Source organism: Cololabis saira, chromosome 24 (assembly GCF_033807715.1).
Source record: "Cololabis saira isolate AMF1-May2022 chromosome 24, fColSai1.1, whole genome shotgun sequence".
Taxonomy (NCBI): domain Eukaryota; kingdom Metazoa; phylum Chordata; class Actinopteri; order Beloniformes; family Belonidae; genus Cololabis; species Cololabis saira.
Window position 1 is genome coordinate 16,936,388 of NC_084610.1, and position 25,624 is coordinate 16,962,011.

The 25,624-nt window shown below is 44.1% G+C and overlaps 1 protein-coding gene across 1 annotated transcript in view; it reads left to right on the forward strand.

Annotated features, from left to right (window-relative positions):
- The window catches only part of LOC133425207 (ATP-binding cassette sub-family C member 4-like), a 58,849-nt gene that overhangs the window by 11,955 nt on the left and 21,270 nt on the right, over positions 1 to 25,624 (forward strand). Inside the window, exons 8-15 of the mRNA XM_061715922.1 lie at positions 9,877 to 10,126; positions 15,139 to 15,246; positions 15,354 to 15,443; positions 15,527 to 15,718; positions 20,475 to 20,569; positions 21,568 to 21,654; positions 22,981 to 23,077; positions 23,334 to 23,552. Coding sequence (XP_061571906.1) covers positions 9,877 to 10,126; positions 15,139 to 15,246; positions 15,354 to 15,443; positions 15,527 to 15,718; positions 20,475 to 20,569; positions 21,568 to 21,654; positions 22,981 to 23,077; positions 23,334 to 23,552 — 1,138 coding nt within the window. The remainder of the gene's footprint in view (positions 1 to 9,876; positions 10,127 to 15,138; positions 15,247 to 15,353; positions 15,444 to 15,526; positions 15,719 to 20,474; positions 20,570 to 21,567; positions 21,655 to 22,980; positions 23,078 to 23,333; positions 23,553 to 25,624) is intronic.

A 25,624-nucleotide genomic window follows, 5' to 3' on the forward strand; every position in this document is an offset into this window, starting at 1 on the left:
GTCCCTCCTCCCTAGGGAGGTGTTCCAGGCATGTCCCTCCTCCCTAGGGAGGTGTTCCAGACATGTCCCTCTGGGAGGAGACCCCGGGGAAGACCCAGGACATGCTGGAGAGACTATGTCTCTCGGCTGGCCTGGGAACGCCTCGGACTCCCCTCAGAAGAGCTGGAGGAAGAGCTGGAGGAAGAGTCTGGGGTGAAGGAAGTCTGGGCATCTCTGTTGAGACTGCTGCCCCCGCGACCGGGTTGCGGATAAGTGGTGGAAAATGGATGGATGGATGGATGGATGGGTAAGGATGAATAAACAAATAAAAAAATCAGCTGTGCAAAATGAGTAGTAAAGCTAGAATAGTAGCGCTGTTCAACCTCTGTGATTGATGATAAATCAAATGTTGTACTCTCAGGAGTTTTTTTAAATGATAATTATGTTAAAACACTGCCAAATATGCAAGGGGACATTTAAAAATGATGGAGAGGTGTTGTGCTCCCTCTTGTATTATTATTTAGCACAAAGCATCGGTTTGTCATGACAACATGTTGTTGTTGTTCTCCCGGAGGCCTCAAAAGGGAATTTCGTGGGTTATTTGAGGATCAGCATCAACAGACCTTCAAATGATTGGATTCTATTCATCCCAATTAAGAAAAGCCTCATTGAGTTTCATGATCTTGTTAGTGCTACCCATTGTGGCCTCTGTGTTTTCTCTTGGGGCTGTGATACGACAGGATTCAGAGAAAACATGAGGCCTTAATTTCATTTGACTGTGAGCGAGATTCAAAGGAAGCCTGCTCTATTTGTTCTGTGGTATTTAACAGATGCATGTTTAATTAGTGGATGGAAATTAACAACTATAAACACTTGTATGGTAGCATATAAAAGTTTGGCATCCGTTGTCAAAAGCCTCTGTTGTCAATAATGTGAATATTGAAGATAAAGCAATTTCTAGATGGCACGTTAGAGCATTTAAGGTGAAACATTAATCGTCTTAAGACGAGATCTGCGAATAATGTTGTTTTTTAGATTGGTATTGGTAAAGGAAATATTTGACACTGTAGGATGTTCGGCTGGGGGGGGAGGAGCCGGAGCTTGTGCGTGAGGTTGAGAGATACCGGCTAGAGATAGTCGGGCTCACCTCCACACATAGCTTGGGCTCTGGAACCCAGCTCCTTGAAGGGGGCTGGACCCTCCACTACTCTGGAGTTGCACATGGTGAGAGGCGGCGGGCTGGTGTGGGCTTGTTAATAGCCCCCCAGCTCAGCCGCCATGTGTTGGAGTTCACCCCGAGAGGACGAGAGGGTCGCTTCCCTGCGCCTTCGGGTCGGGGAAAGGTCTCTCACTGTTGTTTGTGCCTACGGGCCGAACAGCAGTGCGGAGTACCCGGCCTTCTTGGAGTCCCTGGGAGGGGTACTTGATAGTGCTCCAACTGGGGACTCCATTGTTCTAGTGGGGGACCTCAAAGCTCACGTGGGTAATGACAGTGATACCTGGAGAGGCATGATTGGGAGGAACGGCCTCCCCGATCTGAACCCGAGCGGTGTTTTGTTGTTGGACTTCTGTGCGAGTCACAGTTTGTCCATCACGAACACCATGTTCAAGCATAAGGGTGTCCATCAGTGCACGTGGCACCAGGACACCCTAGGCCGGAGGTCAATGATCGACTTTGTTGTCGTTTCATCTGACCTTCGGCCGCATGTCTTGGACACTCGGGTGAAGAGAGGGGCTGAGCTGTCAACTGATCACCACCTGGTGGTGAGTTGGGTGCGCTGGCGGAGGAGGAGGTTGGACAGACCGGGCAGACCCAAACGGATTGTGGTCTGTTGGGAACGTCTGGCCGAGCCCTCTGTCAGGGACATCTTCAACTCCCACCTCCGGGAGAGCTTCTCTCGGATCCCGGGGGAGGCGGGGGACATCGAGTCCGAGTGGACCATGTTCTCTGCCTCCATTGTCAACGCGGCGGCTCGAAGCTGTGGACGCAAGGTCTCCGGTGCCTGTCGTGGCGGCAATCCTAGAACCCGGTGGTGGACACCGGAAGTACAGGATGCCGTCAGACTGAAGAAGTAGTCCTACCGGGCTATGTTGGCCGGTGGGACTCCTGACGCAGTAGATAGGTACCGGCAGGCCAAGCGGGCCGCGGCTCGGGCAGTCTTGGAGGCAAAAACTCGGGTCTGGGAGGAGTTCGGGGAGGCCATGGAGGAGGACTTTCGGTCGGCCTCGAGGAAATTCTGGAGGACCGTTCGGCGCCTCAGAAGGGGGAAGCAGTAGTCTGCCGACACCGTTTATGGTGCTGGTGGGGAGCTGTTGACCTCGACTGGGGACATTGTCGGACGGTGGAAGGAATACTTTGAGGATCTCCTTAACCCGACTGACATGCCTTCCACTGAGGAAGCAGAGGGTTGGGGCTCGGAGGCGTGCTCGTCCATCACCCAAGCCGAGGTCACTGAGGTAGTTCGTAAGCTCCTCAGTGGCACCGGGGGTGGATGAGATTCGCCCTGAGTACCTCAAGTCTCTGGATGTCGTAGGGCTGTCTTGGTTGACACGCCTCTGCGACATTGCATGGAGGAAGGGGACAGTACCGCTGGGGTGGCAAACCGGGGTGGTGGTCCCTCTGTTTAAAAAGGGGGACCGGAGAATGTGTTCCAACTACAGGGGGATCACACTTCTCAGCCTCCCGGGGAAAGTCTACGCCAGGGTACTGGAGAGGAGATTACGGCCGATAGTCGAACCTTGGATTCAGGAGGAACAATGCGGTTTTCGTCCCGGTCGTGGAACACTGGACCAGCTCTACACCCTCCGCAGGGTGCTCGAGGGTTCATGGGAATTTGCCCAACCAGTCTACATGTGTTTTGTGGATCTGGAGAAGGCATTTGACCGTGTCCCTCGTGCCATTCTGTGGGGGGTGCTGAGTGAGTATGGAGTCCGGGGCCCTCTACTAAGGGCTGTCCGGTCTCTGTATGATCGAAGCAGGAGTCTGGTTCGCATTGCCGGCAGTAAGTCAGACTTGTTCCCAGTGCATGTTGGACTCCGGCAGGGCTGCCCTTTGTCACCGGTCCTGTTCATAATTTTTATGGACAGGATTTCTAGGCGCAGCCAGGGGCCGGAGGGGATCCGGTTTGGGAAACTCAGGATTTCATCTCTGCTTTTTGCAGATGATGTTGTCCTGTTGGCTTCATCAGACCGGGACCTCCAGCATGTGCTGGGGCGGTTTGCGGCCGAGTGCGACGCGGCAGGGATGAGAATCAGCACCTCCAAGACCGAGGCCATGGTTCTCAACCGGAAAAGGGGGGCATGCCTTCTCCGGGTGGGTGGAGAAGTCCTGCCTCAGGTGGAGGAGTTCAAGTATCTCGGGATCTTGTTCACGAGTGAGGGAACAATGGAGCGTGAGATTGACAGGCGGATCGGTGCAGCGTCCGCAGTTATGCGGTCAATGTACTGGACCGTCGTGGTGAAGAGGGAGCTGAGTCGAAAGGCGAAGCTCTCGATTTACCGGTCAATCTACGCCCCTACCCTCACCTATGGTCATGAACTTTGGGTAGTGACCGAAAGGACAAGATCGCGGATACAAGCGGCCGAGATGAGTTTCCTCCGCAGGGTGGCTGGACGCTCCCTTAGAGATAGGGTGAGGAGTTCGGTCACCCGGGAGGAGCTCGGAGTCGAGCCGCTGCTCTTTCACGTTGAGAGGAGTCAGCTGAGGTGGCTTGGGCATCTGTACCGGATGCCTCCTGGACGCCTCCCTAGGGAGGTGTTCCAGGCATGTCCCACCGGGAGGAGACCCCGGGGAAGACCCAGGACACGCTGGAGAGACTATGTCTCTCGGCTGGCCTGGGAACGCCTCGGACTCCCCCCGGAGGAGCTGGAGGAAGTGTCTGGGGTGAGGGAAGTCTGGGCATCCCTGCTGAGGCTGCTGCCCCCGCGACCCGGTAACGGAAAAGCGGGAGAAGATGAGTGATGAGTGAGTGAGTGTAGGATGTTCTAGGATGACCTTCACAAAGGTCTGAGACTGAAGTCGTATTAACATGATCAACAAATAAAGGGAAGCTTTTTTTTTGTTTATTTATATGGTGGTATATGGTGTTCATATGGTGGTTATATGGTGGTAATACAGTGGTTGGCCTCCGGCAGGAGGGTCCCCCCTTATGATCCAGGTCAGGGTTTCTTCCCTCCTAAAGGGGAGTTTTTCTTGCCACTGTTTGGTTTCAGGTTTTTCTCCCACTACAGGAGTTTTTACCTGCCAGTGTTTATGTTATGTTTATGTAATAATTGCTCGGGGGTCATGTCCTGGTCTCCGGAAAGCGCCTGGAGACAATTTCTGTAGACTATATAAATAAAATTGAATTGAATTGGTAATATGGTGGTTATATGGTGATAATATGGTGGGTATGTGGTGGTTATATGGTGGGTAAGTGGTAGTTGGTGGTTATATGATGGTTGGTGGTTATATTATGGTTACCGTATTTTCACGACCATTCGGCGCACTGTGTGAAAAGGCGCACCCTCATTTTTGTGTGTCATTTATGGATTTAAAACACACATACGGCGCACCGACCCAAAAGGTGCAGGTTAACAGTCAGGGCCCAGGTCTGACAGAACTTCTGCAGGTGATCCAGCTGCTTCTGCAGAGCCTCCTTAGATGGAGCAAGCAGTATTAGGTCATCTGCAAAAAGTAAGCACTTTACTTCTGTGTCAGACAGGGATATTCATATAAGATATTCATATAAGACTGAATGACTATATTTAGGAGTATTACACTTATTTCTTTTAACGCGTAAGAAACGATCTGAATATCTTTACAAACAACGTCATGACGACAGGGAATATTGAGATCCCACATGACGGATGTCACCTGTTTTAGGGAGAGATCGTGGAGGAATGAGCACACATCTCTTTTTTCCTTGGACAGGGCAGAACCTGGTGTATAGCTGATGTATTAGTAAAAGTAAATCTGTATGCGAACTGTCTGGAAGGACGTTTTAGAGACTGATTTATAGGGCTGCTGTGTTTCCATGTGGATCAGGTACGTGTGAGATCCACGCACACGAGCACTTGTTCATGTGTGCGCCCAAGTTTCTCACAGTGGAGAAAACCACCAACGCTGCAGGCTGTGCTTCCTGTTACATGGCACCTGTTTGTTCTCATTGTTTCTTTTTTCTCAGTGAGAAAAGAAAAATTTTGAAACAGCCAACCTTTAACCAGCAGGCGCTGGATAATAGGTTACAGATTTCACTTGGACACGTGGAAGTCGTCCTCAGTTACACATCAAGACACCTCAAGCAGCCAAGTTTAAATGCTGACGGAGTGTAAAATACATTTACAAGATCATTATTTCTGTCTTCGATGCATTTGATTATAATTTTATGGAGTGAAAAGTAAAGGCGTTTTATTTTGTCAGTGCAGAAAGGACCAAGTATGCCGGGGAGGAGCTCCGGTTTGTGTAATGTGCTTACCCTGTTTGACTCTGTCAGAGTTTGCCTGAGGCATCCTCAAATCATCACTGGTAGGCTCTATAAAATTAAATGTGTACGTTTAGCGGCCACATGCTTCACATAGCTGCAAAATGGAATATACTGTGTGAGGGTTTGTTGTTGCACAAGCATCAGAGTTACGCATAACTCCAGAACAGAACATCTGGAAACCACTGCTGGCTTTTCCTGGTGGTGTAACCGGCTCTTGCTTGGAGTCCTTCAGAACCCTGGACATGCGTTTACTAGGCCTGTGTTGAAAAGATCGATTTTCCGATTCTAAATCGATTCTCATATTAATTCCTAAAAATCGATTCGTATGTCTAAAGATCGATTTTTTTTTTTTCATCATTACATTACAACTTTTGGTATTTTTTTGTTTATGCCCAAAAAAGGAAAGTTTTGTTGGACACGAGCATAACTAGTGCCATGTTTTTACCTTTAAATATATTTAAAAGTATGAAAACATTAAAGTTTTCAGTTATAATTGCATACATGGTCTATATTTCATTACTTTATATACTGTCATGGGGTTACATTTGAATAAAATGCTAAAAACCAAATTCTCAAAAATGGGAAAAAATAAAAGCGATTTCATACGCCTCTGTTTGCTGCCCTGGATCTGTTTGGTAATTCTGCCACACAATGTTTCTGAAAGCAGTTGTATAAGCATTCTGGGAGGTGATTGGTCCTTACAGCATCATTAGCTGCCAATACTTGAATCTCAATATAATACCAGTATTAATATGTTGCATAACTACACAGTCATATAATTCATGCAACAGCTCAAAAAACTGTTTTAACAACACTAACCCAAATCAATATCGGAATCGAATCGAATCAAATCTTGATAATCGATTCTGAATACTAAGAATCTGAATTGAATTGATTCTTGACATTTGAATCAATCCCCAGCCCTAGTGTTTACTAAACAGAACAACATCCCCAGAGAATGACGCCGCCATCAGCGTGTTTGGCTGTCGGGTTGGTATTGATGAGCGGACACCAAAACCTCTTCTAGATAAACGGAGGGGGGGCATTAATGTAGCTCTGATCTATGTGCGTGCATCCAAAACATTACGGGGAGCGAGTTAATTGCAACAAAACACATGGTTTAAGGTGTGTCTAAGGAAAGTATCTCAGCAATATTTGAAAAGAGATGACAGGAGACTGCAGGCTGTTTATGCCAGAAGGGAAATTTCTCTTCAGATTAGTGGCATTGTTTGGGGTCGATTCACTGAAAGAGGCCTCTATAGAGGCAATTTGCAAGCAAATTGATTGAAATTAATTAATTAATTAATTCTGGCAAATCCTGGAGCTCTGGAGCGGTTCGGACGGGCAGTCGGAAATGGAACGGACAGGTGAAAGAGGAAGCTAGTTGAAAATGAGGATGAGGAGGATGTTGGAGCTTCTGTCATGTGACCTGGTGTTTTGACGTCATCGTGGTTTCTCATTAAGCAGCTTATCAAAAGGGTTTTTCAATAGACTTGTCAATCATAGTGTTTGTGAAGTCTGTTATGTAATTGTTCTGAAGACCTTATTGACGTTGCACTATAAAACGGGGAGCTCGTTGTGTGGAACAGGGTGTGTGGAACACCCTGTTCCACACACCTGGCAGTAGAAGAGGCTTGACAGCTTCTCTCCACACCCCTGCTCTCTCAAACCTGTTATGGTGCCTTGATGAGGCCTGGCTGCTGTTGAGCTTCAGCTGGAGCGTACAAGCAGACCATACCCTCTTTGGGTGTTTGTTGTATGTCTCTATAGAGGGTATGGATTGACGTCACTTCCCCACTGGACCAGCCCCCTTACGCGCACTGAGTGGCAAAACATCAGCAAAAATGTCTGCAACTGGTGGAAAAGACGGGATATCAGCCGATTATGGGCTTAAATTAAAGGCAGTTGGACTTGACAGTGACCCGTACAGTTACCTGAAGAACCAGTGGTCCATGGACATTAATATTTGGCCACAAATCCAGTTTCCTGATATTTATATGTACTTAATTTCTACGCCGGGGAAATACACAAAGCAAAGCTTGAAGACATGCAAAAGTCTTGACGCTACTTCAAGGCAGGATTTGTTGGTGAAATTAAAGTGATGAGGACACCGCACTTTATGATTTGACCGTTTATCGTTAGCTACCCAAAAAATCCAACCTTGCCTGATACAAAATGGGAACCGCAAATCCACGTTTTGGTGCCTGGAATCCAGTTGTTTCTGCGATTGCAGTAATCCATTTGTCTCTCTTAAGCTTATTTTTCGGCAGTTTGTAAAACGATAACTCCGATTTCTTGCTAAATCTATGAATAAAGTCGAGTACAATTCTTTCCCATTTTAGATGTTTTCCAGTTGCTCAAACTGAAAGTCCACGCTGCCACTCAGTCTTTCTGCCACTCAGTGGGCGTAACCCGCTGTGGAGTCTCATCTGTGACGTCATGCGCATTCGTTCTATAAGATAAGGGACTTGAACCCGATGTCATGGGATAAGACTAAAATGGCATGGGAAGGGGATTTGGGGGTTGAGCTTTCTGAAGATCTGTGGCAAAGTAGTTTGGAATGTATTCATACTTCATCATTGTGTATACGCTATGGCTTAATTCAATTTAAAGTACTTCACATCCTGCACTACTTAAGAGATAAATTGTCCAAACTCTTTCCCACTGCCGACCCTGGTTGTCCTAGGTGCATCGATGTGCCTGCCACAATAGAACACATGTTTTGGTCATGTAGTTCTCTCAATGACTATTGGAGACAGATATTTGGGGTATTTTCTAAAATTTGTGGTCAAACTATAGCACTTAAGCCTGATTTATGGTTCTGCGTTAAACCAATGCAGAGCCTATGCCGTTGCCGTGACGCCGTCGTGAACCCTTCGGACTTCTCCGTCACTCCATTTGGCCGCGGTGCAGTACCCCCCCAGACCGCTAGGGGGTTGAGTTCTTTTCCGGAATGGTTTATCGTCGTCTCTAGTTGATTCTTTGTTTTTTTTTTTTACGTACTTCCTCAATGAGTGGCTCCTCGACTTGGTCCATGTTGATAATGTTCTCTCCGTGTACAACAAGATGTTAAAAATGGCGGGGATGGCGCAGTCTGGAACCAGAAATGTGTTGCTACCAAGCAAACCAATCACAGCCCTCTTGGTCTGCGTTGGGTCTGCGTCGCCTCGACGCGTAGTTACATTTTTTGGGAGGTGCACGTCAGGCTACGGCGTAGGCTACAGAGAGACTCACGCGTAGCCGCGTACCCTACGGCGTAGGTTTAACGCAGAACCATAATTCATTCTTTAGCTACAGTATCACACAGCCATCTTTGGTGCACCACCTCCGGGCTGTAAAGTTTCAAACTTACAAACAAATGTTTTAGCATTTGCTTCCCTGCTTGCACACAGACTTATACTTTTTAAAGGAGCTTGAGGCAGGATTTATGAAAAAAAATCGTATACGTTTTAAGTTTTCTAGTAATAATGTCAGATGAAGCGTTCCAAACCCAAAAGAATGAGCCCTATAGTGTATCTCTCCGTTGCCTTGAACAGGCTGTGTGCTGCAAAATGTGCTGCAATTCGGGCCCAAATTTCCCGCGCTGGGCTGCGGATGTGACGTCACATGACGCTGCATGCACGTTCTCCCCGTTCTCCCGTGCCGGCTTCACTGTTGGCTGCAGTACCCCCAACGGCCGTCATGGTGAAGGGTGGCGCTAGAGAATTTCATTTCTTAAAAGGAGCCTCAAGCTCCTTCAACTGGAAATTAAAGGTAGCCCCATCATTCCTGCAGTGGTTGAGGGATGTATCTTTCTTACCGTTAGAGAAACTAAGATACAAGATATGTAAAACCCGCAAAAGCTTCACTTTGGCCTGGAGTCCATCCATCCATCATCCGCCGCTTATCCGTTCCCGGGTCGCGGGGGCAACAGCCTCAGCAGAGATGCCCAGGCCTGGCCTGGAGTCCATTTATAGAATTTGTGGAAAGTTTTTGCTTTCAATGAAGCATTGTATTTGTTTTTGTATCTATGTATTTATTTATTTTTGTTTATTTATTAATTTCATTCCGGTCTAAGAGCCTTGGGGGTGGGGGTAATTTTTCTTTGTATGTCCACGACGGAGTATTAGGGCCAAACTAAGGCAAAAAAAAATTGGAAATTACAAGAATAATGTAATAATATTATGAGAAATAAAGTCGTAATATTACGAGAATAAAGTCGTAATTTATGAGAACTCTTTATGACTTTATTCTCGTAATTTCCATTTTTTTTTTTGTCTTAGTTTGGCCCTAATACTCTGTCGTAGTAAGTAAAAACTGCAAAATAAAGTTTAAAAAAAAAGAAAGAAATGGGCTTCATGGAAAGTTTGTTTTCCCTCAGGTTTTATGATCTTCTTCAATTCTCCAAATTTGCCCCGGGCCTCACACCTATTTTGTCATCTTCTCTTCCCAGGAAAGAAATTGGACAGATATTAAAGAGCTCCTACCTGCGAGGACTCAACCTGGCTTCTTTCTTCGCCAGCAGCAAGATCATTGTCTTCGTTACGTTCACAGTCTACGCTCTGCTCGGCAACACCATCACCGCCAGCACCGTGTTTGTCACCGTGTCCCTCTACGGTACCATCAAACTCACCGTCACCCTGTTCTTCCCTCTGGCCATCGAGAAGCTGTCCGAGACGGTCGTGAGCATTCGCAGGATTAAGGTAAATTATTTTGATTTTTGATTTTTAGTCTTTATTTCAATCATTAAAAGAAAAACTAAACAGTTCAATATAATTACAACAAATCTCTTTCCTTGAATGAAAGTTTATAGTTTTATTTGGATCCCGATTAGCTACAGCAAAACTACAACTATTCTTCCTGGGGTCCGACACATAATACACAGTACATTACAACAAAAAATTCAAAGCAAACCTAAAGAGGTAGCATATAAAAAAAGAAAGGAAAAACTGAAAATAAAGAAGAAAAAAAAGTCTTTCCATTTAACATTTAAATATAAATAAAATCAATACATATTCTTACCTTTTATAACATCAACAAATTCAAACCATGTATAGTTATAGTTTGCACCAATAACCTTTTTTAATAAATATTCCTTTATTTATTTATATATATAAATAAGATAAGATAAGATAATCCTTTAATCCTTTTCTCTCTCAGTGGGGAAACTTAAAAGAGACTAAAAAGTAAAAAAAGAAATATACATACACATACATACATATATACATATATATATATATATATATATATATATATATATATATATATATATATATACATACATACATACCCACATACTATCTACATTATGAAAGGGAACAGAAAGAAGACTAAGCTTATTTTATCTGTCCCTTTTTCCTAAGAAATCTAATTTCAATTAATGTAATAATAAAAAAAACAAGTTACAAATTACGCAATAAAAAAAACACTTTCCAATAAATGTAATTTGAAAAAGAAAAACAACAAACAAACTACAAACCAAAACTACAACAAAGTTATAAAATAACACAAAATAGCTGTCGTTAAACACACTCTTTTTTGATTCAAAGAAAATAAATAAATATGACAATCTACTCTGTTTGTAAATTGTACTAATAACAACTTTCATTATCACTGCAAACGTACTCCAGAGTTCTCTTTCCACACCTTGTAATTAAACTGTCATTGAAAAATGTGATCATTTTACCCGCGGTAATGTAATTATTGACATTACATACTGACGACGATTATTAGTGTGTTTAATAACTTATGTGACTGGTAGGGCTGAGCACTCCTTTGTTCAACAAACTATTTAATTCGTTTAAAGTGTTTCCAACTCAGTGTTGGCAAGTTTGCATTCGGCTTCAAGTCTAATGAATCGTGTCCTAAACGCTGATGAACTGGACCAGTAGACCAAAATAGACTCTTCCTTAATGCATTATATAATTAATCTGGATTTTAGTAACTGTCCTGTGATATTTCAGTGGTGGAGAAACTCTGAGAGCAACAAGTCCTGAATCCAGGCTTGTTCTGGTGCAGGATTGCAGTCTCCCATCATTTACACTTCTGTTACGGTTGAATTAGTGCAGAAGAGTGTGGTGACATGTCAGAGCAACGTATTTATTCTTCAACATGTTAATGCAAAGCTTCCTCCAGCACACGTTGCAAAGTCAACAGCAGAGAAAGGTGCTGCAGGTCCTGGTCGCACCTGCCTGCGGTCCTGGACTCCCGCCAACAAAAAATGAGTAACAACAATCCTGCGCTTTCACACACTGGAAGAGGGGAACAACAAAACACGATCAATTTGTTTTAAAATACCAAAGCAACCTTTCACAGGTTGAGAAGGAACGGCAGCGTTGCACAACAGTGTTTTGGAGTGAGTTAGAAATAAATGAATGCTTATTAATGAATGAATGAAAGAAAGTTGATGAGGAAGACAGGATGACATATCTTTGCCATGGAATAAATTGGTTTTCTGCATTAATTCACTGTAAAAGGTGATTTGATCTTCATCTTAGTAACAATTACATGCAAACTTACATTTGGCTGGAGGAATCTTTTAAAGCCATTTTGATAAAAGATAAATGTTCTTAATCTTGATGTGATTTAGGCCTCACAAAAAGCCCTCTTAATACAACAATGCAGAATCTTGATAAAGCTGGAGCGTGTTTAGGAATTAATCCGTCCCTGTCAGTCACACTGCTGATAAACTGAGACCGTTTGGTGCAGTTGCTAATCTTTGAGACTGAGACGGCTCCAACAACACAACACAGACTCAACTGTGAGGAAAAGAAGCACCCACACGAGAGATTTAAGGGCTTTAAGACGGGACTGCCTCTGCTAAACATCTGTGTTGGTGAGTCTACCAGCTGCAGGACACTGAGCAGACAGGCAGACATGCACGACACGGCGGAGGAAGCTCACTGACTACATTTACATGCAGTCAATAACCCTTTTTTAACCGGAATATTAGCAATAACACTGTTGCGCACGGCCATGTAAACACCAATAACCCCTTTGAATAACCGGAATTTGCTCATATTCCGGTTTTTAAAAACTCGAAAATGACCCCTGGGTTACCGTATTTTCGCGACCATATGGCGCACTGTGTGGAAAGGCGCACCCTCAGTTTTGTGTGTCATTTTTGGTTTTAAAACACACATACGGCGCACCGACCCAAAAGGCGCCGTCTCTGTAGACGGAGCTGCACACACGCGCGCTGCAGAACACACACGCGCTAAAAACAGAGCGGAAGCAAAACTTAGTTTGATATTTTATTTCACTTTTCACATCAATCAAACCCTTCAAAGGTTCATATTCTGTTTCTGCATTAAAGAATTAAAAAAAAAACACTGGGGCGCTGCACATAAACCTGTCTCAGCCACCCGATCATCTCCTCATCCATCCAGCCCTTTTCATTTCACTCTGGCTGGAAAAGTCTGTTTAGGGTACGCCTTTCTTTTAAAAATCACCATAGCCGGCAGTTTCTGTCCATCAGCGTGGCAGCCAAGCACAAGACTAAATAAACTTTTCATACCCCGTTGTGCTGCGGATCCCGACCACGGCGGTCCTGGGTCCCCGGTCCCGCTCCGCTCCGTTCCGCCCCCCCCCCCCGCGCTGGACCGGGTCCGCTCCCCGTCTGCTCCCTCACGCTGGACCGGGTCCCGGTCCCGGTCCGCCCCCCCCACCCCGCGCTGGTCCCGCGGCGGTCCTGGGTCCCGCGTCCCGGGACCGCCGCGCTGGTCCTCCTCCGCTCCGCCGCGCTGGACCCGCTCACACACGCGCTGTCGGGGAGCCGGTACCGGGGTTTGTATCCGAACCGAGCTCCGCTGATTCAGCTGCGCCAGTCCGAATTTCCAGACCTGGAATCAGCTTCTTGATCATCATCATCCCTTCATCCAGCCCCCCCTTTTCATTCGTCCTTATAATGACTCCGGCTGGAAACGTCTTATGCAAAGTTTTTCTTTTAAAAATCACCATAGGTTTCTGTCCATCAGCTGCGCCAGTCCAGCACCACATACATGAGAATCTGTGTGTGTCGCGCCGCGAATACACACCCGCGCATGTCGGGATCCGGTACCGGGTTTGTAACCGACAGATTTGGCTGCAAATCTCGGAGTGTGAAGCTGATCTGACCTGAGACAGACCCCAGAAATCTGTGCTCGCAAAGCTGCCGGGAACCAGGTCGATCGGACCGCTTTGGGAACCAGGAAGTCGGCTGCAGCAGCGCGCATCACGAGGCTTTAACCTTTAACGTGTGCTTATTTAAATAGAGCGGAGCAAAACTTAGTTTGATTGTATTTTATTTCACTTTACACATCAAGCAAATCCTTAAAAGTCTTTATCATCTGTTTACGCATTAAACAGCTCAGTGGAGTCTCATTCACGTCGCAACTCACAGGGGCTTCACCCGCCCCCTTCTCCCTTTACCGTTCTCATGGTGGCCGGCCTTACATTACCGTAATTCAGGTAATAGACACGGCGCACCGTTTCTTAAGGCGCCCGGCACATTTAAAAAAAAAAAAAAAAAAAAAATGTGCGCCTTATGGTCGCGAAAATACGGTACTCCTTTTCTAACCTGAATATTTGGTCATGTAAACGCCTAACGGGATATCCTCATCAAAAGAAACAGGAATTTGTTTTCTGCGCATGTTCTTTTCACAAGGAATCTTGGTCTTTTGAGTCCAGGAAGTTCTTATAAACATAGCGAAATGCAAGACCAGTAGAAGACTGATCACTTCATAAATGTAATGAAGGATATGAACATTTTGGCTTTTGTAGACGGTAGAAAGTACCGGAATAGGGAGATTTACAAAAAGGTGAGCGGAAAGTTGCACATTCGTCACGTTCTCGCCTTCCATTAATGAAGAAGGTGACGAGGAATAGTGTTAAGTCCTGGTGTTGGGTCAGTACCAGCACCAAAGCGCAAAAGAAGGCGACTTCTAATGGGCTGTTGATTATCCGCCGTGCTGCTGTTATTGTTTTGGATTTTGGTACAGGAAGAAGAAGCGGAAATGACGGGAATTGCGTCATCACGTTCTCCATGTGTCGCTGGTTTGATCCAGATATCCCAAATGATTACAATTACCATGTTTACAGGGATAACCCTATTTGCTCACGCATGGAAACAGATTATTCCCAATGTTTCAGTAACCGGAAAATATTGATCTTAACCCGAATTTTGACTGCATGTAAACGTAGTCAGTGTTTGTGTATTATTGTACTGTATTGATGAAGATCAGACCACATTTCATGCAAATTAATGGAGAAAACCAGGTAATTTCTCGTTCTTACCAAATTTACAACAAGCAGCAAGGCTTAAACGGGGAAAAAAATGATTCATGTCATAAGTGCGGTTAATAAACCAAGTACTTTACTCTGCTGGCACTCGTCGTTCTCTTGTTGAGTCAATGCGAGGCAAATGTTTATAGTAACGTTTAAATGCCAAGTGTGTCAATGAATACAGATGTATTTCTACAAAATGACTAGAGTAAATTTGTTCTGCTGAAGGGCTCTGACAGTTTCTGTTTCAACAAGAACATTATGTCCACAGTGAACTGAGCTTTGCCTTACAGGCTCTGACTTTTAACACACACCTTGCTTGTGAAAGCACGTTCAGTACAGCCGTGGCTCTATTTTTAAGCAACACCCGCAAGACAGGATCAACAGTACTTCGACTCCTTTTGTCCAAAATGATGCTTTTTCATCAGTTTTTTTTTTTTTTTTACTTCCCCAGCATTTCCTGATGCTGGAAGAAGTCGGGAGCAAAAACTTTGGGCTGATTCTGGAAGAAAAGAAGGAAAACTGCATTGAGATTGAGAAACTGACAAGCTACTGGGATAAGGTTAACTTTTTAAGATGAAAATGTTATTTCAGAGATTCAAAACTGAGTATATAAATTAGTAATAAACTAATGATGATAATCCTGTATGTTTGTTGTTGTTCTGCCAGAGTTTGGACTCACCATCACTGCAGAATGTTTCTGTCACAGTAAAATCCCCTCAGCTTCTGGCCGTCATCGGTCAGGTGGGAGCTGGAAAGGTGAGTAAACGAATCTAAACCATGCCTTTGCTGCATTTTATTTTCTACAGCTTACATGTCCATAACATTCATGTTCCCGCCAGTCGTCCCTGCTGAGTGCCATCCTGGGAGAGCTGCCCATCGACTCTGGGACGCTGCGGGTCAAAGGTCGGCTGACCTACGCGTCCCAGCAGCCCTGGGTCTTTCCTGGAACCATCCGCAGCAACATCCTGTTCGGAAGAGAGCTGAACATCAAGAAGTACGAGAAAGTCCTGAAGGCGTGCGCACTGAAGAGGGTGAGATGTGAGGCCGCTGCACCAACTGGAGGGCTTCAGCTCCTCGGTGGCTGTTAACGCTGAGTGACGTTGACCCCGTGGTCAGCCTCAGTGAAGATGCACTCCATCTGTAAAGCTATGATGTCACAAGATATAGCAGCATCCATAGAAGTGGTTATGACAATATCACAAGTTAACATTTTTGAAAGTCGTCTACTACTGCTACTACTACTAGTAGTGCTACTGCTACTATTACTACGACTGCTACTACTACTGTTAGGCTGCATCCCAATACTCCCCCTCGCCCTCGTTTTCTTCACTAACCCTAACTTTTGCGCGTTCCCGTGAAGGTAGTGGTGTCCCAATTCCTCTTTTCACCTAGGGGGAGGGGGCATAACGAGGGCTAGGGGCTGAGAATAGCCCCTTCAAATCGAGGGTTTTCAGATGCTGACTTGGCGAGCGAGGGGGTATGAAAATTTCCCAGAATGCTTTTGCCGTAGGCTCTGCGTCGATTTGACTCACCGACCGAAGGCAAACAGGCAGACTCGTCTCAGAGAAATAGAGAGAAATCCTGTGACTCGTCAGATTTGTTTTGGATGTTTCTGATATAATAGTCTTCAGAAACCACAAAGTAATCCAGCTGTTATCTGGCTAATTTAAACACTTTCAGATAAAGTTGCCGAAGAACACGCCAGAATAAAGGGATTTATGGTCCGCGTTACACCAACGCAGAGCCTATGGCGGAGGTTACGCAACCTACGCCGTAAGGTATACATCGATGTACGCGGCGACGTACGCCGTACCCTACGCCGTAGCTCTGCGTCGATTTAACGCGGACCCAAACTCCGGAGCTGGCAAACAGAAATCTCTAAATTTCGGAGCAAATTTCTTAACAGGCGTAGCTACAACTGTTAGATTTAATCTATTAAACCAACATCTTCCTAAATGATTTATTTCAGCCAGCATAATTCTCAACAGAGCTGCGTCCCGGGAGAGAGTTTCTCTCCCGGGGCGACGCAGCAGCCTGACCCGGCGGAGACGTCTGATCTCGGGCTGTGAGCTGAGGCTGCTCCCCGGGGGCGGCGGCTCTTCTCATCTCCGAAAACATCTGAGTTATTTGGATAAACTGAGCCCAGGTTGCGGATCTTAAGGTTACCTTTATGCCTGAAAAAATATTAAAACTTAATACAGTGCCATATTAACAGCGCTACAGCTGAAATTAAAACAGCTTTTGGCTCTCTGCTTCCTGATCAAGTTAGGGATGAAAACGAGGGGTAGGGGGAGAATTGGGACAGGCACCTGGGCCAAGTGCCCTAGATCTCAAGTGCCCTAAAATCTCCCCCTTCTTTTTTAGGGCTTAGGGAAGAAAAGAAGTGCGAGTGGAGAAAAGAAGGGCGAGTGAAGGAGAATTGGGATTGGCCCTTACTACTAATAATACCATTACTACTGCTACCACTACTACTACTAATACTACTGCTACTACTGTCATTTAGCAGACTCTTTTATCCAAAGCGACTTACATCTGAGAGAACAAACACAAGCACAAAATCACATAGGAGGTCCAGCTGGATCAGTGCTGGTCAGACTGCTGAGAGTCCAGTTAGACACAGGTGTTGCCATGCTAGTGCTAGGGTGTTCCCTTCCCACCCAACACAACAGTGCCTTTATACAGAAAAACTACGTCTTAAAAGACACAATCATACGATCATCTCAGTGCTGAGTCATGCTAAGAGCTGGGCAGATCTCCTAACTCATTCTGATGAGCAGAGAAGTTTACTAGATGCAGAAGTTCTCCTTAAAGAGCTGAATCTTTAGCTTGCTCTTAAAAGTACATGTAGGTAGCTGGCAGTAGGTTAGTGGATCTGTCGATAGGGAGTGTAGCTCTGGATGAAGGAGTGAAGGTAGGCAGGAGCCATTTGGGTAATGGTTTGGAAGCCAGAAGCAACTTGAACTTGATGCTGCAACTGGAAGCCAGTGCAGAAAGATTAGCAGCGGAGTGACATGAGCTCTCTTGGGTTGATTGAAAACCAGCCATGCTGCTGCATTCTGGATCATCTGCACAGGTTTAACTGAGCAGCTGGACGGCCGACCAACAAGGAATTACAGTAGTCAATACGTGACATGACCAGAGCCTGAACCAGGACCTGTGTCGTATGTTCTGTCAGGTAGGGTCTGATTTTCCTGATGTTGTAAAGAGCGAATCGGCAAGACAAGGAAACCGAAGCATCATGGTCCTTAAAGGTCAGCTGGCTGTCTAACATGACACCAAGATTCCTAGCAGAAGATGTGGGCACAAGTGTGGTGGAATCCAGCTGCTTATCTGAGGAGGTAAGGAATGACTGGCTGGACAGACAATAAGCTCAGTCTTGGGCAGAGTTTGCTGAAGGTGACTTCATACATGCAGATATCAGAAAGACAGGGCGATATTCGCATTGAGACGGCAGTGTCACCAGGTGGGAAGGAAAGGAAGAGCTGGGTGTCATCGGCATAGCAGTGGTAGGAGAAGCCATGAGAGCTGATGATTTCACCTAGTGAAGAGGTGTATAGTGAAAAGAGAAGAGGGCCAAGCACCGATCCCTGTGGCACCCCTGTTGCTAGCTCATGCGATCTGGACACTCGTCCTTGTCATGATACTCTGAAGGATCTTCCTGCGAGGTAAGACATGAACCACAGGAGGACAGATCCTGAAATGCAAAGCTTTGAGAGTGAGGAGAGGAGGATGTGGTGGTTGACCGTGTCGAAGGCAGCAGACAGGTCCAGCAGTATGAGGACTGAGGATAGACCAGCAGATCTGGCAGCCCGTAGTGACTCATTAACTGACACAAGAGCAGTTTCAGTTGAGTGGCCTAAAGCCAGACTGATGTGGATCGTACAGGCAGTTGTCGTGAAGGAACTGTGAGACCTGGAGCGGCTCGTTCTAGAATTTTAGACTTGAATGGGAGCAGTGAAACCGGCCGGTAGTTTTCAACCTGGGCAGGATTGAGTGTGTGTTTTTCAGCAGCGGGGTGACCCGAGCTTGTTTGAAGGCAGAGAGAAAGATGCCAGAAGTTAGAGGAGTTGATAATGTGGGTTATTGCCGGTAGGTAAAATGTTGTGCAGGATGTTGGTAGGAACAGGATCGAGAGGACAGGTCATTGGTTTTGAGCGGATTAGATGTTTTGGGACTTCATCGTCATTTAGAGACCGGGAGGAGTAGAGAGAGGCGCCAGTAGCCGGTTGGAGTGGGCTGAGGAGGGCAGGCTCAGAGAATCGGTTACTGATAATAGAAGCCTTTTCAGTAAAGTAGGACGCAAGCTGTTCTGCAGAACAGTAGGTGGAGAGAGAAGAGAGTTAAATGGCATGAACAGTTGTCGGGAGTTGGGAGTATTTTGGATTTTGTTCTGATAAAAGGATACCTTGCCAGCCTTTAAGCTGGGTGTGAAAAATGAAAAATGTACTCAGACAAGTCAGTGTGCTCTATGGATTCGTGCCACTTTCTTTTTGTTGCCCTAAGACCAGCTCTGTGTTCCCTCTGTGAGCCATGGGCTGGGAGGTTTCTGTCCAGCTGGTTTGGACACCAGAGGACAGTTTATCCAGAGAGGAGGCGAGTGAGGAGCAGAGTGTTTTTGTAGCCTCATTAACAGATAGTGTGGGAAAGTCTGAAGGCTCAGTTATGGTTCTGCGTCAAAATGACGCCGTGCCTACGGCGTGTGGTTTGGATCGACGCAGACAACACGCCGTCACCTGCGGCGTCACTGACGTGCACCTCCTGAAAATTGTAACTACGCGTCGAGGAGACGCAGACCAAACGCAGACCGAGAGGGCTGTGATTGGTTCGTTTGAAAGCGAAGCATTTCCGGTTTCCAGTTTGAATCAGTAGTGAACTTCCAGGGCTCTTTTCTTCGTTTATGTGTGATTTTTTTTGTTTTTGTTTTTTGCACAATAGTTGTCCTTATTTCTTTGATTTACTGTGACCGGAAAAAGTCGGATAAACCATTCAGAAAAAGATCGCTAACTAGTGGCCGCGGGGGGTACTGCACCGCGACCAAATGGAGAGACGGAGAAGTCAGAAGGGTTCAGCACGGCGTCACGGCTGCGGCGTGTGCTCTGCGTTGGTGTGACGCAGAACCATAACTGAGCCTTGAGAGGGAAGGGAGGTTAGAGCAGACCTCATCAGACAGCTGTGTAGGGCTGAGAGATCGACCCAGATGCAGGAGAGCAGGAGGCAGGAGTTCCAAAAAAACTTAGATTTATTCGCAAAAACAAAAACGCTGCTGAGCAGGATCAAAAACGGAACATGAACAATAAAACTAGGTAAACCTGACGAGGAGAACATGGAGGGAGCAAACAGTACGGACCAGTGAGGAGCAGGGGAAAGACAAAACTAGATATACACAAAGGATAACGAGACACAGGTGCAGACAATCAGGGCAGATGGAAAACAGGAAGGTCAAGACCGAACTGAAACTCAAGGACATGGACTTTCAAAATAAAACAGGGAAATGTCAAATCCTGACAACTTTTAGAAATACACGCACACAGGTGAACTAGAATTAATACTACTACTAACTAATAATCAAACTGGTAAAATTAATCTAAAACTAGTATATTTTCTGCTCCGGTCTCCTTCTCTTCTCCTCCCAGGGCTTTTCCAACACACCAGGTTGACTGAGGGGCTGATGCTCATGCACACCGCATGATCTCATGTCCACTAACCTCAGTCTCTTAAACACTAGTCACACTTCTTTTCCATTGCATTTACACACAGTATGACGTATTTGACTTCTTCTGAATGCAGGACCTGGAGCTGCTCCCAGACGGAGATCTGACGTTGATCGGAGACAGAGGAGCCACTCTGAGTGGAGGACAGAAAGCGCGCGTCAATCTGGCCAGGTGGGAGGACGGTGAAAGTCACCCCGTGTGCTTGATTTCTTGTTATATTTAACTTATCAGGGCAACATGGAGTCACGTTAGACTCTAATGGTTAGAATACAAAATTTAATGAAGAACGCCTTTAATGCTGCATATTGTAAAATGAAATTAGGTGATACTTTTCACACACAAATACGTGTAGGACACTGAATATGTAGATTTAAATATGTATAAACAAACATGAACAATTACAGGGAGATGGATTGCTCTAGTTAATAATAATAATAATAATAATAATAATTTTATTTATAGAGTGCTTTTAAAATATCTCAAAGACACTTCACAGACACAAAGATAAAAATGTTGAGATCAAGAAAATTTAAAATTTTAAACCACAGGATAAAAAAAAAAGATAAGATATTCTGAAGAGGTGAGTTTTGAGATGCGATTTGAGAATATAATGATAATAGATAATAGATAATAGAGTATATTTGTGTTTAAGTAAGTCACAAATTGAACATGGAAAATAGTTGTGTTGCTCATCATCTGACACAACAAGGGTTTAGTTTCTCTTTCATGCTCAATTTAAACTGGTGTTAAGAGGTTTAATGCTGGAATGCAGTGATCCAGTATTGTGTTGTGAAATGACAAGTAACTTTTATATTACACAGCATCTCGTTACATTAATTCAATTCAATTCAATTCAATTTTATTTATATAGCGTCTATTACAACAGAAGTTGTCGCTAGGATCTTTCCAGAGACCAGAACATGACCCCCGAGCAATTATTACATAAACATAACATAAACAATGGCAGGTAAAAACTCCCCTAGTGGGAGAAAACCCCTAAGCCAAACAGTGGCAAGAAAAACTCCCCTTTAGGAGGGAAGAAACCTGGACCAGGACCTGGATCATAAGGGGGGACCCTCCTACCGTACATTGTACATTAATACATAGAAGGTGAGCAGGGTTTCTCTTGACCTTCCATTTGATTGATCTTAGTGTGTGATTGTTCTCAGGGCGGTGTATCAGGATGCTGACATCTATCTCCTGGATGATCCTTTGAGTGCCGTGGATGCAGAAGTCGGGAAGCATCTGTTTGAAGAGTCAGTGCTCTCTTCTCACTGTTTTTGTATTTTTTTTTTTTTTTGTAATTTACTTTTTATTCATTTTTCTTTTGAAACAAAACAACATACATGCGCCAACTGGGCACAACACATATAACATGGGGAAGATCTGGGTGTTAATAAGACATCAGAATCAGCATAAATACAGTATACACACATAGACACATGTACCCACACCCTTACTTATCTTGACAGCTCAGTCAGTTTCCACATCTTACTCGCATATAGACACATATTCACATAGATACACACCATACCCACTCCTACTTGAACAGCATGTGTCTTTATATACCACATCTTTGTTTTTGCATGGGCACCAACATCCAAACTTAAAAAACATAAAGATGATGCACTTGGGAAGCGGGGAAAGAGAAAAAAAAAAAAAAAAAAAAAAAACGTCTAAATTTGGAAGATATGACCTTACTAATGGTTTGCCGATTATACAAAATCATGTCTTAAACTTGACACATAAGAGAGCCACTTTGACCAATTTCCTTAAAAAATCTCAATTTGTTGTCTCAGCCTAAATGTGATCCTCTCCATCACGTATATATCATATATTATATCAATCCATTCATTTATTGTTGGTTTGTCCTTCTTAAGCCATTTCCTGGTCAGGGCCTTTTTGCATCCCACTAATAAAACTCCTAACAGGTATTTATTCCGCTTTGTGTATTTTAGTCCATTCAGATCACCAAGATACATGATTTTAAAGTTTAGGTACATTTTCTTTTTAAAAACAGCCTCCAGGACCCCGTGGACATCTCTCCAAAATGGAGCCACAAAGGGACAACCCCAAAAAATATGATAGTGGTTTGCTGATTTATGTTTTAACTTTAAAGATGAGATTTGATTTTTTTCATATCCATATTGTGTTGTATGGACTGATTGGCTGGGATGAAGAATGGATTTAAGACAGGTTTTAGTAAAGAAGTCGTCATATTTCAGACAGATCTCTGCTGAGGCCATGTGGGTGTGGGAGTCACCTGCAGAAAAGTAACATGAAAAGCCTTGTGGGCGAACACACCTTAAGAAGTCAGGGCCCCGTTGCTGAGCCTTGGGGCATTCCTGTGCTTGTGCTTGCCATGGGTATTTGTTCATACTGTCTAAGTATATATGCAGATCGCACTTTTGGTTTGAATCCTCTCAGGGGAAAATCTTTTAAATGTAAAGATCAATGTATCAACAATTACCCAGAGATTTAGCAAAATAAGACAGGAAGTGAGTTGTACCACCCTCTGCCTTTGAGGATTCTTTCACCACAGAGTTGTGAAGTATTTCATGTTTTTTTGTATTCCTGATCAGGTGTATCTGCGGCCTCCTGAAGAACAAGTGTCGTGTTCTGGTCACACACCAGCTGCAGTACCTGAAGGCTGCCGACCACATCTTGGTGCTCAGGGAGGTTTGTGCCCCTTGACTATAAAATATTCAGATTTTTAAACTGAAAGCACTTCCTACTTGCAGCCACGGTGCACCAAGGCTCTTTTTTTTTTTAAATGCATAGATGTGTTGGAAGTTATTTGACTAAAAGTGCACTCTACTGTAGTTATTTAGAGTTTGCCGTTTGGGTGAGGTCTCTAAAACTGGAGAAACCTACTCGTCTTTTACTCCACATTCTTTGTTTTTTCTTCAGTAAGTGTTGATGTTTGTATCTCCAGGGTCACGTCATGGTCCAGGGAACCTACGCTGAGCTGCAGCGGTCTGGCCTGGACGTGGTGACTGTGCTAAGACAGGAGGAAGATCAGAAGCGGATGTCTCGATCAGTCGACCCAGAGATAGAGTCTCTAGCGAGTCGGGGGACAAATTTCTCCCACCTTTCACACTCCTCTCACTGTAGCCTCTTGCCAACAGAACACGACTGCACCAAGCAGCTTCATGTAGGTATATTTATTAAATAAAATACATTTCTCCAAAGGTGTGCTCCTCACACCAGTCGCTAATTCTGTATATTGCTGCAATGTGCAAGACTGTAATCAAGTGCATCCTCTAATGCCGGGGTGGCCAACCTGCGGCTCGCGAGCCGCATGCAGCTCTTTGCCCGGTGTCATGCGGCTCTTGCGACTTTATTTGATAGATGCAGTGAAAGACAGACACGTAGGAAGTGGGGGCAAAATATGCTGTGACTGGAATCGAACCCGCGTTGCTGTACAGGGGAAGGTTTACATAAGAGTGCACGCTCGTGTTGAATTTTGCGTTTGTGACACAAATAATTTGCAGGGAAGAAAATCCACTCTCAAAATGGCAGGGAAAAAATGCACGGCCAGACGAAAATATGAAGATGAACACAGGACGTTTTTAACAGAGTGGGAGAGTTTAATATATATAATATAAATTAAATATAAATATTTAAGCAATACATCATGACAGGCCGTGGTATAAGCTCATTATATCACAGCTGAGGGGCGTTCTTCGGCCCGACACGAAGTGATGTATTGCTTTTTTAAAACGATTACCAATAATGTAAATATGAAAGAGGAATACACAATCTATTTTATGTAGTTTTTTAATTAATCAGAAATACATATTATCCAGTAAAAATAACCCCACTGTCTCCTGATGTCAGCTCCGCATGTCGTCTTTTGCTCGTCTTTTTTTTTCGGAGACCAGCACTCCTCAATCCATTCATCCATCGTTAGCCCTCCTCGGAGATCAATGTTTACCGTGAACATGCCTGGTTAATTGTTAACGAAAATAAAAAATAAACTTTAACACCAGCTACTTTCTGCTACCTGCTGTAACCGTCAAAAAATATGTAACGGTTGGTTGTTGTCATGGATACATTGTTGCTTCCCTGACACGGAATGATATGCTGTGATAAGGCTTTAGAATAGAAGCCGTGGTATATGCACATTATACCACAGTTAACAACCGATCAGACTGGATTTCACCTTTCCGTTTTATAATGGTATGTTTATGTCTCAGAGAGAGCAGGGAGTGAGGGATGGGGCAGTTGATGTGAGCATGTGTACGATGTGGCTCTTTGCAGTAACACAGTAAACAATTGTGGCTTTTAGCCTCTGACTGGTTGGCCACACCTGCTCTAATGTATCTGTAAACGGTAACAGTGCTTGATGTTTCACGCCAGCATGCTTCAGTTTATTGTGAACGGTTTTAATAGTTTCTTAAACATAGTTTAAGATGCACGTGAGCAGTTTTCATTCTAACACCACAATTGTTTGTCCTCTGTGTCTTTGGATCCTCTTGTTGTCCATCTGACTGCTTGTTAAAGCCATTGTCAGTGGAAAGGTGTTGTATTAAAGCTTTCTAAATGGCCTTCAGACGTAATTGTTGTGAAAAGATGGGAAAACTGGGTCTGTCTTTGACACAGTGTTTATAGTTTACAGTTTTATTTGGATCCCCATTAGCTACAGCAAAACTGCAGCTATTCTTCCTGGGGTCCGACACATAATACACAGTACATTACAACAAAATATTAAAAGCAAACCTAAAGGGGTAGCATATAAAAAAAGAAAAGAAAAACAGAACGTAAAGAAAAAATAAAAAGTCATTCCATTTAACATTTAGATATAAATGAAAACAATATATATTCATACATTTTATAACATCCACAAATTCAAACAATGTATAGTTATCATAGTTTACACCAATAATCATGTTTAATAAATATTCATTTATTCATATTATATCTCCCTCTGTCTATATATATATATATACATACATATACACATGTATATGTATGTATGTGTATGTATATATATATATATATATATATATATATATATATATATATATATATATACACACATATATATATATATATACATACATATACATATATATATATATATATATATATATATATGTACACGTACCCATATACTATCTACATTATTTATTTAATAATAATTAAATACGTTTTATATGTATCTATTCAAGAGATGTTTCTTTATTAACAATTTGAATTCTTTTGTGTTAATAGTTTGCTTAA